This window comes from Melitaea cinxia, chromosome 19, assembly GCF_905220565.1.
Source record: "Melitaea cinxia chromosome 19, ilMelCinx1.1, whole genome shotgun sequence".
Classification (NCBI taxonomy): Eukaryota; Metazoa; Arthropoda; class Insecta; order Lepidoptera; family Nymphalidae; genus Melitaea; species Melitaea cinxia.
This window is the reverse complement of record NC_059412.1, coordinates 4,639,589-4,653,495: the sequence shown is the minus strand read 5'-3', so window position 1 is coordinate 4,653,495 and position 13,907 is coordinate 4,639,589. Positions and strand designations below refer to the sequence as shown.

The 13,907-nt window shown below is 32.3% G+C and overlaps 1 protein-coding gene across 1 annotated transcript; it reads left to right on the top strand.

Annotated features, from left to right (window-relative positions):
* The first annotated feature begins 9,194 nt into the window (after positions 1-9,194).
* Positions 9,195-13,907, top strand: LOC123663089. The gene is made up of 6 exons (XM_045597828.1): positions 9,195-9,269; positions 9,449-9,690; positions 10,104-10,344; positions 10,751-10,909; positions 12,686-12,754; positions 13,731-13,907. Exons 1-6 carry the CDS (start codon positions 9,195-9,197, stop codon positions 13,884-13,886), a joined length of 942 nt encoding a protein of 313 aa, XP_045453784.1. The 3' UTR covers positions 13,887-13,907.

Genomic DNA, 13,907 nt, shown 5'->3' with positions numbered 1-13,907 from the left:
CTAAGCTATAGAACAATAATTAATACTAAGCCTTAAGTGTACTTCTTTTAATTCTAATTTGTTATTAAGTAGTATTAACGATATTAATTAAATATTTATCTATGTATTTCACCTTGAGCTCAAAAGATAGCGCTAATAGTTAGACTCCAAAGTTACATATAAACCGAAGTCCTTAAAGGTAATATTTATTTAAATGACTAAAAACGACGTTGCTAGTAAAATGTATAAGATAATTAATTATTGTAAATTGAAACATTAAAAAAAAACCTCAATTTACATAAACTTAACATTAAACCCATTTTATTTTGCATTAATTACGTTGAAATGGAAAACTACTGACTGTATATAAATTACTGATAACTCAAATTATACACATGAGTTCAATATAATTATATAGTAGTATGAAGATTGCACTTCAAAGAAAATGATTTTCTGTTTTTTTTTTTCTTGATGGTTGTATTACGAGAAGTAGTATAAATGGATATATTAAAAATGAACTACTGTGAGAGATATAAAATTAAATATATTCATTATTTTATTATTTTAATAATCCGATTAAGTATATTTTCGTAAAAACTTTATCATAATGTAATATGATCATAGATAAAGTAAAAAAAATAGATAACGCACCTAGAACAGAAAACTGAAGCCAATTTTTTAAAGATGTGTGAGTGAGTGAAGTGTTGACACTTTTTAAAAAAAGTCCCTAAAATTTTTATTAAACAATTAATTTAATATAGGTAAAATGGGTATGTGAAAATAAAAACCTGTTTATAGTTTTAAATATATTTACTCCTTTTTTCGATTCAAATTGTTACATAAATCTATTATAGCCGTCTTTTGATTTATTTAATTATATAAATCTGTGTCAATGAAAACTTGCGTTTTTAAGTAATTAATGATTCCACTGAGGAGCAAGTTCCTGCTTTAAAGACGTCTAACTCTTTACTGTAATAAATTGATTTTATTTTTACATTTTTTTAAAATTAAGTTCCTGTTTTTTTAACTTTTCTCTTAGTTTATGTTTTCTAGGTGTATCAAAGATTGAATCTTGGTTAACGACTGATTTAAACTCATCCGGTAGGTCCTAGAACAAAAAATATAACATTAAAATACGTAGTAGTAAGTAGCAGTATGTACTTGATGGTACTCTGCGAAGTCCACGTTTTGTACCGTACATGTCAGCTGTTAGTTTATCAAAATGGTTTGAACAAACCAACTAGATGAGGATGGCTGTGTTTGTAGTTCATTTCGGCTCAGTCGTAAAGCAGCTACCCATTCATCTCCTATTAAAATATTCGTTGGAAACCTAAAACCATGATATTTAGTAGTAAAATATGAGTAGTTAATTCACAAATTTAAACAGAAACAAACGAGTTAAAAATTCATATTTAACTTGACTTCAATTTAGGAAAAACATAAAAATCACACGATAAAAAAAAAAACAATAATGTTGTCCACTTTCTACTTAATTATTTTTCTATGATTGCCTACAATTTATTTACCCGCATTTTGGGCTAATGGAAATAAAAATTACTGGTAACACTCCCTCGGTACGTCATTTCGGGACATCGAAATTATAAGTTCCGAATAACCTCAATATTATATTGGAATAACAAGAAATATAAAGTTTTGTATGTACTTACGTGTGAAACGATATTTCTTCAGACTTTTTATTCACTTTGGCATTGTTTTTGCACCATTTAATTACATAAGAACGGCATTTTGAAGGCAATGTTACTGTACGAGGCCCCGTGAGATACTAACGAAAATGAGCGTAGTTTGATGCATATGTGTGCGTGAGCGCGTGTGTTTACTTGAAGGAGCCGAGTTTTGTGGCTTCAGTAACAACAAAGGCCGCGCATTATCTACTTTTTTTACTTGATCTATGATTATGATACAATAATTTTACAGTACATATTTTTACATTTCTACACTCAAGCTAGTATACTGCCTTTTATATAATATTGTAACCATGTATGTTTAATTGTAAATATAGTGTACATAAAACGTATTTTTCTATTGAAGTTTTATGTAAATCTTTTCTGATATATATTTTATTATTGATTGGATTTTGAACATTTTACAAATCTCATACATATATTTGAACGAGTGCAAGAGATCCAATTAGTTTAAGGGTTGACATATTATTTTACAAAAAACAGAAATAAATAATATTTTGATTAACAATGTCATTTAATTTTATTATTTTTTCTTTACCTATCAAATTATCAACTAGTTTATATATGTGTGTGAGTGTCAATTCCTCTGGGGTTGAATTGATTAAAAGAACTATCAGCTAGTTTACGACGTACATTTATACAGATTAGACAGCCATTATTAAAATATGAATGTGCCAAAATAGGATTACAATGATATGAGAATAACTTAATTAAAATGAACTGCACAACTAGTTACTTATAAATTCTATATCGAAGTCGTAAACGGTTATATTCTATTTTACCTATTGTTATTAGAGGTGTGTATGTAAAGATGAATGTGTATTCGTGTGCGTGTGCGGGTGTGTTTGCGTGTGCGTGTGCGTTTGCGTGTGCGTGTGCGTATGCGTGTGCAGGTGCGTGTGCGTGTACGTGTGCGTGTGCGTGTGCAGGTGCGGGTGCGTGAGCGCGTGCGAGTGCGAGTGCGCGTTTGAGTGCGCGTGTGCGTGCGGGTGAAGGTGCGGGTGCGTGTGTGTGTGCGGGTGTGGGTGCGTGTTATTTGTTATTTATGGAATTATCCATCTAAAAAGGTCACCTCATGTACTCAGGGCGTGCAACTTATGCAATAAAATTATGTGGTTTACCCTAACGAATTTTTATAATCCCGGCGCCTTTTTTAAATCTGTGTATTAGCGTCAACCTGGATTATCATGTCTATAGAGCGAAAGATGAATACCGTTAAATTTATTACAGAGGAGTGCCTATTTATAGATCTTTCTGCTCATTTTAAAGTGAAGATCATAGGACTTATGGATTGGTAGATTAATTTTTCAAAATTTTTACAAAATAATTTTAATTTAGACATAGGTCGACAATTCTCAATTCGACAACGGGACCCACTTTTTTTAATTTGTTATAACCAACGCTTCCTTCTAGACACTTGGAAAAGCACCGAAAACCTTTATCGTCAGAACAAAGATAATAGTTAATGGTTTAACTTGGTAAGAAGCGCAGTTTTTTATAAATTTGTTAGTGGTATTTTTCTGGGCCTTTGTTAAAATCGATATTATTAAATACTTTTACAATTATATCTTCAGGGAAATTGACCCTATTCAATATATAAGTTGATTCTGCTAGCAATGGCAGAGTATGTTTAAAAAAAAGGCTAAAATCTTCGCAGGCGTCAATTGCGTTGGCGAATCCTGTGTTATTACTGCGCAATGTCTTCAAACATGACCATAGGTATTTAGGGTTTCTCTTAAGATAGTTGTGTATTTTTTCTTAAAATGAAACAAAGATTTTGTTTAGATTTTCTTTTGTCGTCGTAGTAGGATAGGCAATTCATTGTAATCTAGGATTTCCGTATTGAATCCACCGACTATGCGCTCCCAGATTGTTATTTATTATACGTATTAAGGGTTTTGGATACCATACGGGTAATTTATCTATACAGTTATGTACTATTTTGGGACAACATCATATATAGGCTTTATTAATAATGAAGTAGAATTTTCTGGCTACTTCGTCTTTGTTGTTTCCCTAATGTGTAATACGTCCCAATCAGTATTGTGTAAATAGTTATTGATTTTGCCATAGTTAGCTTTATAGATGCGATGTTTTATTAAAGAATCGCGTTTGATACAAGATATAATATGGCATAGCAGGTAATACCTTGCTTAAAATGTGGAGCCGCTCATTTGAGGAATTACCTCAACCTTATAGACGATCACACTTAAATAAAACTGCTCCCAAGTGATGTGTTCCTATATTAGATGACCTGAGCTCCTGAGGAGAGTCAGGGGTGGAGTTCGCAATGCACTTGCGATACTCCTGATTGTTGTAGGCATTCATAGGCTACGGTAACCGCTTACAATCAAGCGTACTGTAAGCTTGTTTGCCTTACCGGTTTTACAAAAAATTGTATCTGTATTAAGAACTATAATAAAATTAATTATCTATCAAAACTAGTAAATATTTTTGCTATACGTCACCAAAATATTATTTGACAGAATAAATTATGAATTATTGAAATAATGCAATGTAAATTAAGATATAAATTATAGTCTGCAAGAAGAAGAAGCAAACAAATTAAAAATTCAACAGGATGTTTGTTGGTCTCTGTCCCTTTATGCTATTTTTATTTGAGGTGAGTGGGGTATATTTTTTTAAAGTTAGTGAAGTCTGCCCTTGTGGGTCTTCCCATCGTGCCTTAGAGAGCAAGTTGAGTTCCCGGTTGTTTTCATTTCAGCACCTGATAGCGATCGTTACTTATAATAAAAATAATAATTAGCTCGTTGCTTATGATAAAATTAAAACATTAGCGATAAGGCCGCCTTTTGTAACTACTTATCTCCTGTTTTTATTTTTATAATTTTGCTCACTCTTGGTGTATAATAAAGAGTTATTATTATTATTATTGATAAAATAAGGAAAACGTAAACCCGCAGTAGAGCAGCGTGGTGGATTAGGGTTCAACATTACTCCTATTACTTATACATGGAGAAAGAGGCTTATGCCTAGTTGTGGGATACAGACTGAATTGAGATCGTAAGATACACACTAGCCTTGAAGATTTTTTTCTATATAAATTAATTATTGATATTAATAATAACGAGATACAAAAATCTTCTTAATTGATGGAAAATTTATCAAGCTGCTAACTTTCTAGATTTGCACGGAGATTTTTATCATCTCCGTCAGCCAGCCTTCCAGCATATCAATATTTAGTATTATGTGTACCTACCTACTATTACAATATATAAAAATCCGTATCCGTGAGTGCATCCATGGATATCAACATTTTCGCATCCACAACAACCTCCAGCCCGGGGGAACTGGAGGGTATGTCCGATTCGCACGGGCTAAAACCTCTGGGATGTTCCTTCGACACGCCTGGGCGGAATCACAGTGACGCGGTTGCACTTCTGCGATATCCATAACAACCCTGCTTACCAGCTACAAAATATTTTAATTAAAAAAAAAACGATATACCTACTACGGAAATTCTATTACAACATTCCTATAAATTAAAAAAAAAACAATTTGTACATAATTAATCGATTTATTTGCAATTACAGTAAGTGATACATACAGTGATACCATACTTAGAAAACAAATTAATAGCATTTTTCACAACATTCGTGTGGTAGAAACGAGGTATCGTGTAAAAATTACCCATTATAACCACAGAAACATGGTAGTCATTTGAAAAATAGCGTGTTTCACTTTTATTACCCTATAAATGTATGGATTGGCTATTATTGTTGTTATAATGTTCGTAAAAAGAGTTCATAACCATATCCACCTGTTTGCTAATGGATTTACTCTCAGGCGACGTTTTGTCAATTACGAAATGGATGAAGCTACAGTGTAACAGCGGCGCTTCGAATGGCGCTAGTAACTTTTTTTAGGAAGTTGATTTGTATTGAATTTTGTTATAAATTTGTATTGGTTGTTTTTGAAATTTTTACCAAAAAAAGTATTAATGAATTACATAAATGCCTCAGATGAACTTCTTAGGTCAACTTGTTTTTTTTACGATATTATTATTAAAAGTTTCACTATTTATGATTACTTAATTATTGGTCCTAGGATTATTTGGATTAGAACAGGCAATTAATTATCTTTATCAGCTGGAGTAACATTCTTTGGCTTGGTTTTTTGTAACATTTGTTAATACAATAGTTATGCTGATTTTTATTAATTGAGTTCGGTTTTGGTACTCTTCACAGTTTTGAGTATTTTGAAAAAAAACCTAAGGTCTCTTTTTGTATCCGCCAACCTACTGCCTGTTGGTTGAATTTCTAACTCTCCTCTTTTGTAGAAGAGTAGGTACTTTGGGACGTTATAAGACTGTTTTAGAACGGTACTGCATATAATGTATACCATTCAATCATCTTTCCCATCTCATTATGCACAAATTTTGATTAAAAGTATAAAAAAGGTCAAGATACTTTAATAAAGTTATAAGAATTACCGCCGTCACGAGACAAATATTAAACATTCCACGGTAGCTACACAAGTATATTTTGATTAAATTCAACAAATTTTGTTAGGGAAAAATAAGATGCACAGTGTAAATTTATGTGTGTAATAAAGCCTCTTCGCCTCTAACACCCCATCCTGCTTGATGGACTATCAACCATTTTTACGATCTTTTGTTTTGACGTTTACCCTTTAGCTTCGCGCGAGCCTTTGTAATAAACTATGTTACTCGTTTATATTAGAACAACCTTTGAATATATATATATATATATATATATATATATATATATATATATATGAGAATATGGATAAATTTTACTTTCAAAATATTAAATAAGCTTTATGTAAGTTACACACTAGCTATACGATTTTTTTAAATAAGATGTGAAATGAAAAAAAAATCGGCAATTCTCAGTTTTAGCTTTCGGAAATCAATTTATTATGATGAAAAATTGCAGATTAGTTTTTAGAGTTCTAATTGTAATGCAAAGTTATTATTTAAATCTATTTTCAATTTCTTACAGAGTAAGAATTTCAGTTTTTAATTATTGAAGGTTTGTTTCAAATTGCACGTAGAAACTAATATTCATTATTTATAAACAAAGCTAAAAAATTACGTAATATTAATAATTACAAAGTATATTGGATGTTATCCCATAATGCAATATTTTAGAAGCTCCTTTCGTCCACGATTATTTTATGAAAAATCTATTGTGCGAAAAAATATTTTAATATATTAACTCTTAATTTGTGACACTATTCCAATGCCGTCAACACAATTGCTATTAATACATCAATATTTTCTTATTCTGTACAATAGAGGTTGAGATGTGTTCGAAATGGAATAAAAAAGATACCAAAAGGTTTTACTTCAGCAGCCTTTTTAACTGAGGTAGGGCACAGCAGGAATTTCCTGCTCAAAATATGGAGCAGCCCGACTGGGGTAGTACCTCGACCTTACAGAAGATCACAGCAAAATAATACTGTTTTCAAGCAGTATTGTGTTCCTGTTGGTGAGTAAGGTGACCAGAGCGCCTGGGGGGATTAGGGATTGGGTCGGCAACGCGCTTGCGATGCTTCTGGTGTTGCAGGTGTCTATAAGCTACGGTAATCGCTTACCATTAGGTGAGCCGTACGCTTGTTTGCCGACCTAGTGACATAAAAAAAAGCCAAGATATAATTATTATACCTGCTAGAATACAATCAATCAATCTGAAAAAGCCTGAAACAAATCATAAAGTAAAATTTTTAACTGAACACGATAAATACTCAGTATTGATTATCTTACGAAAAAGTGAATGTCATAATCATGGCGGGTTTTATTTACAACATAGAGTGAATGATGTGGCAGCATTTTCCCCGGAAGTTGCTGTCATTTCAAAACAGACACTCCATGATTCTTTTAACGTGTTTGATGGATTATAATGATCATTACATCGCTACTATATCATATCAGTCAAAATTCACGGTCTAAAGTTTTTTAAGTGTTTTCTATAATTACATATCTTAAATAAATGATAAATAAATACCTCACACATAACGGCCCCAGTAGGATTTATTCCGACGTTGAAATCCGAAAACACATACAATGCACAGTCACAAACGCCTAGCTACGACGGAAAAAAATTATATGGCCTATTTATATGTGATCCGTGATCAATAACGCATTAGCGTGCTGTGACCGCCGTGCGAATGCGTCATCAAAATTTATATTACACCTTATACTCCAAACTGCGTTTTTTCAAATGGTTCCGTTGTTGTAATAGATCACGTTCTCCGAGGGACAAAATCCTAGCCCATTTTTCAATTTGACTTTGCTTAAATAGATGAGCTACTTTGATAGACTCCTCACATACCTTTCGTGAGCGCGTAAGCACGGCTATAATTTACAATGAAAAACATTCTGCGTGAAAAAGAATTCGTTTCCATATCCGCATATGCTTTAGCATATTCTTTAGTTGTGTTCGGCAGTTATGATTAATATTTCACTTTATCGACGGTTTTTAGGGCTAAAAAAATAGTATACGACGGCTAAGCAGAACTGTCTTAACAGAGTAGCTCGTATATTAAAACAACGTAAAATTTAAAAAAGGAATTTAATTCACGTGGAACATGATTTATTACACCTATACAACCTTCCCATTTGAAGGAACGCAGCAACATAATTATACCTACCTATTAGTGCACCTTGTCATAATTTCTGGAAATAATTTATTCAATTATTCTCCTGTTTTGTAATTCGGATTTTATCATATCGAATTACATAACTATGCAGATGTGTTATGGTAATTGGCGTGGCAAATATGTAATGCATTAAATTAAACAATTTACTGACAGCCTTGTTGGACATCTTTGTGTTTGGTATAAGTATGAACGACAGGTATTTTAACCCAATAAATTTAGTTTTTAAATCATTGTCCGTCGGAATTTTTAATCTGTAATTATAAAAACAACCTGACCTAATTCAATTTTTTCCGTTGTTGCAATTTAAGCACGAAATTGAGTAAACTCATTTATGTCGTCATTCAACCTGATGAGAGGCCGAATTGAAAAAGTTTTGTTTCAATTATAATTCGTAGAACGATGTTCCTCCTACAATGTATTCTTTGCTTATAGAGGATTATCTTTACAAAGTGTATATAATATAAAAAGTTTTGCTTAAATTCGAACTTTATTAAAGTAACTTTTAGTCTTAATGGCTTTTAAAGTTTTAGGAGGAAAATATAAGATGTATATTAATTTTCATTCACAGAAACGATGAATAATTTTATCATGATTATATTTTCATTATCGTGCGTATTAAAATTCATATTCTTTTAAACCAAAGTTTCAAATCTTAATTAATTAATAATTTGAACTAGCGAATGAATTGATGTACTATTAATATTGAAACTAATAAAAAATAGGTACTATAGGTGTGGATGTACTCAAATAAAAATTGACTTCAATTTACGTTGTCAAATTATTTAATATTATTATTTTATATTACGCGTATTTACGCGTTATTAGGAATAGCTCAAAAATGAATCGTTAGTTCTTGTACAAATTTAAATGACACCACATGACCAACAGCTTTCGAGTATAAAAATAATCACCGAAATCGGTTTTCTCAGTAAAAGGTTTGAGGTGACACACACACAAAAAATACAATCGAGGTGAGAACCTTCTCCTTTTTCTAAAGTCAGTTAAAAATGATCCTGATTTACGCCCAACATTTTTCAGACAAGCAAACTTTTACAAGCTATACAGTGCATTCCAATTCTATACAATCTATAAAATAATAAGTTGTTTACTTTTTGTCTCAGTGCCTTGCCGATGACTACTACTACACTCCATATAACGTCACTCGGTCTACCTTATCGGGTATCGCCGCCTATCGCTCCTCATTAACCCTAGACTGGTTGGCCGCTGAGGATTCACGTCAACGGGAGCTAGCGGCTGCTTTTGAGAGGGAAGCTTCTCCAGTTAAAATCGTCAGTATGGACTGCATGGCGTATCCCAGACCGGCGCCGGGAAAGATTGGGCGGTTGATGTTGGAAATGCTTAAGTAAATTAGTTTTTTTTTACTTCTCCAGCGTTAATTAGATGAGTTTGGCTGCTGTAGTATTTATTCTCCTGATGTAAGAGTTTTTAAAATCAGTGCAGTAGTTTTTGTCTTTATCAATTCAAAACGAAATATCATATCGTCTTTATAATATAGTAAAGATAGTTATGTTGTACGTTGCTGTAAAGTTTTTATTTGATCTTCAAATTACACAAAATCCCTTGATGCCTTTATAATTAAATGAGTTATTAAAAATAGAACGTTGCCTGGAAGAGATCGCTATAAGCGATAAGGCCGCCTTTGCATACATTATTTGTTTTTGTATCTAATCGCTCTAAATTGTATCTTCTTTTTTTGTATGCAATAAAGATTAATAAATAAATAAAATAGATAATTTTTGTTCTGTACAAATCTAGGAATTTGGAAGGTGACGAAGGTACCCTTATACCCGAATTGATCAATGCCCTAATACGTTCAAAATTATTGGTCGATACGTCGCATCTGGAATCGGAACCAGATTTCGATTCGTTGGTGGAGACACCGGGTGTGATGATGGGAGAACCACATGCTACGTTTCCAAGAATCCTTGCAGTTATTTGGATGCTTATTACTGATGCTTCAACTACAAGGAAATTTGGATGGTGTCCGGTTAAAAAGGTACTAAGTAACGTTTCTTCAAAGAACTGATCAGAATACTTACTGTATAATGTTTATAATGTTTTGTGATAAATTTAAATATTATATTATCGGTAGAATCCGAAATACAGACTTCCGCTTGTTATAACAATAAATAATTCTTTTCTTAATTCCCTCATACGGAAAATTTCAAAATTTACAACAGTTAGTGTTTACAATGTCAAACACAACATTTACATTACTGCTAAAGCGTAGAATATAATAGTCAGAGACTTAATAACAACAAACAGACCTTGCCTAGGAACGGTAGATCGTAACTAGCGACTATTGACAATAACTTGGAAATCTTGACCCTTGTATGGGCTTAATTGAAATTGAACACCAATCTTAAATTAAATTTTTTAAACTGTAATTATATAAACTGTAGGTGAATCAATATATACTGCTATCAAAGTCATCTGACATAGCGAGACAGATGCGTACGTTAGAGGCTGTGTTAGCTCGCGCTCGCTTCGTTATGGAAGAGTTCATACAGAATGTAACACCTATTAATATTTATCAGAAGAAAACAACTAAGAAAGCACAAGTAAGATTAAAAAATATTATAATTGTGATTATTAGTCATTGCGTTCATTCGTTATTTATATTATTGGAGTTATGAGGGAAGTGGACATAAGGTGTTAATCTGTGTATTTTGATTGGCACCTTATGACTACTTCTCTGATCTTTATGATAAATACAACGTGGGTACACGAATGAATAGTCAAGTAAATATGTATTATTAGAGATCAACTCAAAAAGTACTTGGTAGATCTCGATTAAATTCAAAGGGACCTCATGACACGCACCACCTTTCGATTAATTTTTTTTTTTTTGTACAAATCGGTCCACCCTGTTAAAAGTTTTTTAATAACACACATAAAAAAATACAGTCGAATTTAGCACCTCCTCCTTTTTTTTAAGTCGGTTAAAAAAATTATTGAATAGTACGTAGTATGTATAAATTTTAAAGTGTAGAATTCGCATGGAGGTTGCTTATTTACCTACACAACTGACCCAGTCTCGATAATACAATCATAGTCTAAATATAGCTATAAGTCCGCCCTAACTAAATATGTGTTTGCGCTTTGTTTATAATGTATTTGTGGCGTACAATAAAGTATAAATAAAAAAATAAAAAAATATTGAAAGGTTTTCTGAATAAGTATTATAAACGCTTCGCTCTCAACGACCATCGGTCTCTTATTATTCTCCATTATTCTCCAATATTAAACTCCAGTATACACAAACGCTTAGACCACAATACACGTGTATATTTTGGAGTTTACTCTTTAAAAGATCGATTTTCATATAAGGCAACTCAATTTTTCTCATACCCTCCCTAGGTGTGAGAAAAATATGAGGAGTAAAAGCTACTGAACGAATGACCTCGTTACGTTTCTCGTAACGCCATCTAACCCAATAGGGTTCCGATATCATCATCATCATCATTTCAGCCTATTGCAGTCCACCGATAGACCCGCGTCTCCGACCAACACAGTTAGTCGGAGACGCGGGTTCGATCCCCGCTAGAGCGGTCAATTTTTGATATGATATTCAAAATATATAGTAGTAGTGAAATGAGTACAACTTATACTATTCTACTCGTAATAAAACTCAAACAAGAGATTCAGACAGACCGTGACTATTAAATGAAAATAAGACAAAATAATTTTATTCTAGTTTGAAATTAAAAAGACCTTAAAAAATCCAGACATCCATTAGGGTTTACAATGAATAAAATAAATTTTAAATTATAGATCTAAATATTTTAAAGAAAGATAAGAAATCTCTTAAATGCAAATTACGTAGCTCAATAGGCACGAATAAGGGCCTATCTCACCGGTTGCTATTAAAACTTACATGTATAGGGTATCACTACCTGACGTATAACGCTATCCAATCGATAAACATTTATGTATTTTTTTCATAATCAAAATGCACTTCATTTGTTAGATATGTATATTCGCTACCTGTGACAAATACTGTAGTTTTTTAGTTGAAATAAAACATGCAATAAGGACCTGCTTAACTTCTTGTTGATAAAGTTTATCACGAACTTAGACAAATTTTATCCCTGACCGATAAAACAGGCTTTATGGATCGTTTTACCTACATAATTAGATGTACGCATTTTAGTACTAATATTATACTTTACGTACTTTGAAATATATTAATTCATCATATCATATCTTCTCATTTTAGAATCTCTAAAAGAAATTTAAAATGTTAATTTTAAAAGATAACCCATAAATGTTTATCAACGTCTTATAGTACATTTTTTAAATCAAGGACATGTTGTAACAAACTTTATTTATTTTAGCAGTCACATCAGAAGTTGTCCACTACTCACGATCAGAAACATGCCATGAAACCGCGAGCTCACGAGGAGGTAAACGTTTTGGCAAGTTTGCATTCATTGCTTAACGTACTATGTTTAATTTACTTCCATAAACGATCACGTGTGAGTTGATATAAAAGTTATGAAAGCGATTAATATATTTTTAAATCACTACATAGTATAAAACAAAGTCGCTTTCTCTGTCCCTATGTATGCTTGAATCTTTAAAACTACGCAACGGATTTTGATGCGGTTTTTTTTTAAATAGATAGAGTGATTGAAGAGGAAGGTTATATGTATAATACATGCATAATATAATAGAGGAACACTAATAGTTATTGCAACCGTGCGAAGCCGGGGCGGGTCGCTAGTAATAAATAAATAACAAACGATACTCAATGGTCCGACTGGAATTAATCTTTTGTAAGGGAGCCTGGAAAACATATTGTAAAACAAGCACAAGCGTCCAGACCACGACAAACATTTGTATCAGTCTAGGATTTGTGTTTTCCATAAGGAGAGATCGAACTTGCGACCGCCACAGCGTGGTGCAACGTAACAGCTTATGGTGTGCTATTACAATGTAAATTATGGAACGTGTAACAATATCGATATTGGCTGTGTGTCTAAATTACATAAAGTTACATTTGAACTAAACTTACATGTGTTTATCCGAAATTTAATGTATGGGATTTTAGATTTATCTTAGTTTCATAATATCTACATATACAAAATTATGTATATAAGGTACATGTAATAAATTGTTTTTAAATCCTATTTCATCATCATCATCATTACAGCCTATACAGTCCACTGCTGGACATAGGCCTCCACAAGTTTACGCCAAAAATAACGTGAACTCATGTGTTCTATCCTATTTAAATCCTATTTAAATAGTACATATTTGGAATCTGTCATTCGGAACTCAAAAAAAAAAATGATAAAATAAGTCAAAAATTTACAAATTTAGCATTACATTTTAGCATAGTTTCTTATGTAACGAAGTAACGTTGCCTTTTTCGTACAGGCACTCTTGCCGCACCAAGCTATTTCGCAGTCGGCGTCACCGGAAATTACTGATCCTAGTCTAGATATAGTCGATGGAAAATATATAACTGTAGCTAATTTCTCCACCAGACTACATGTGAAGTTAATCTTTTTTATATTTGTATTTATTTTGTAATAAACCTAGTGCTCTTGTGTC

Coding starts and splice junctions, on each gene's coding strand:
- LOC123663089 (XM_045597828.1), top strand. CDS start 9,195: ATGACACCACATGACCAACAGCTTTCGAGTATAAAAATAATCACCGAA. Junction 9,691..10,103: donor TTGATGTTGGAAATGCTTAA/GTAAATTAGTTT, acceptor GTACAAATCTAG/GAATTTGGAAGGTGACGAAG. Junction 10,910..12,685: donor AAACAACTAAGAAAGCACAA/GTAAGATTAAAA, acceptor TATTTATTTTAG/CAGTCACATCAGAAGTTGTC.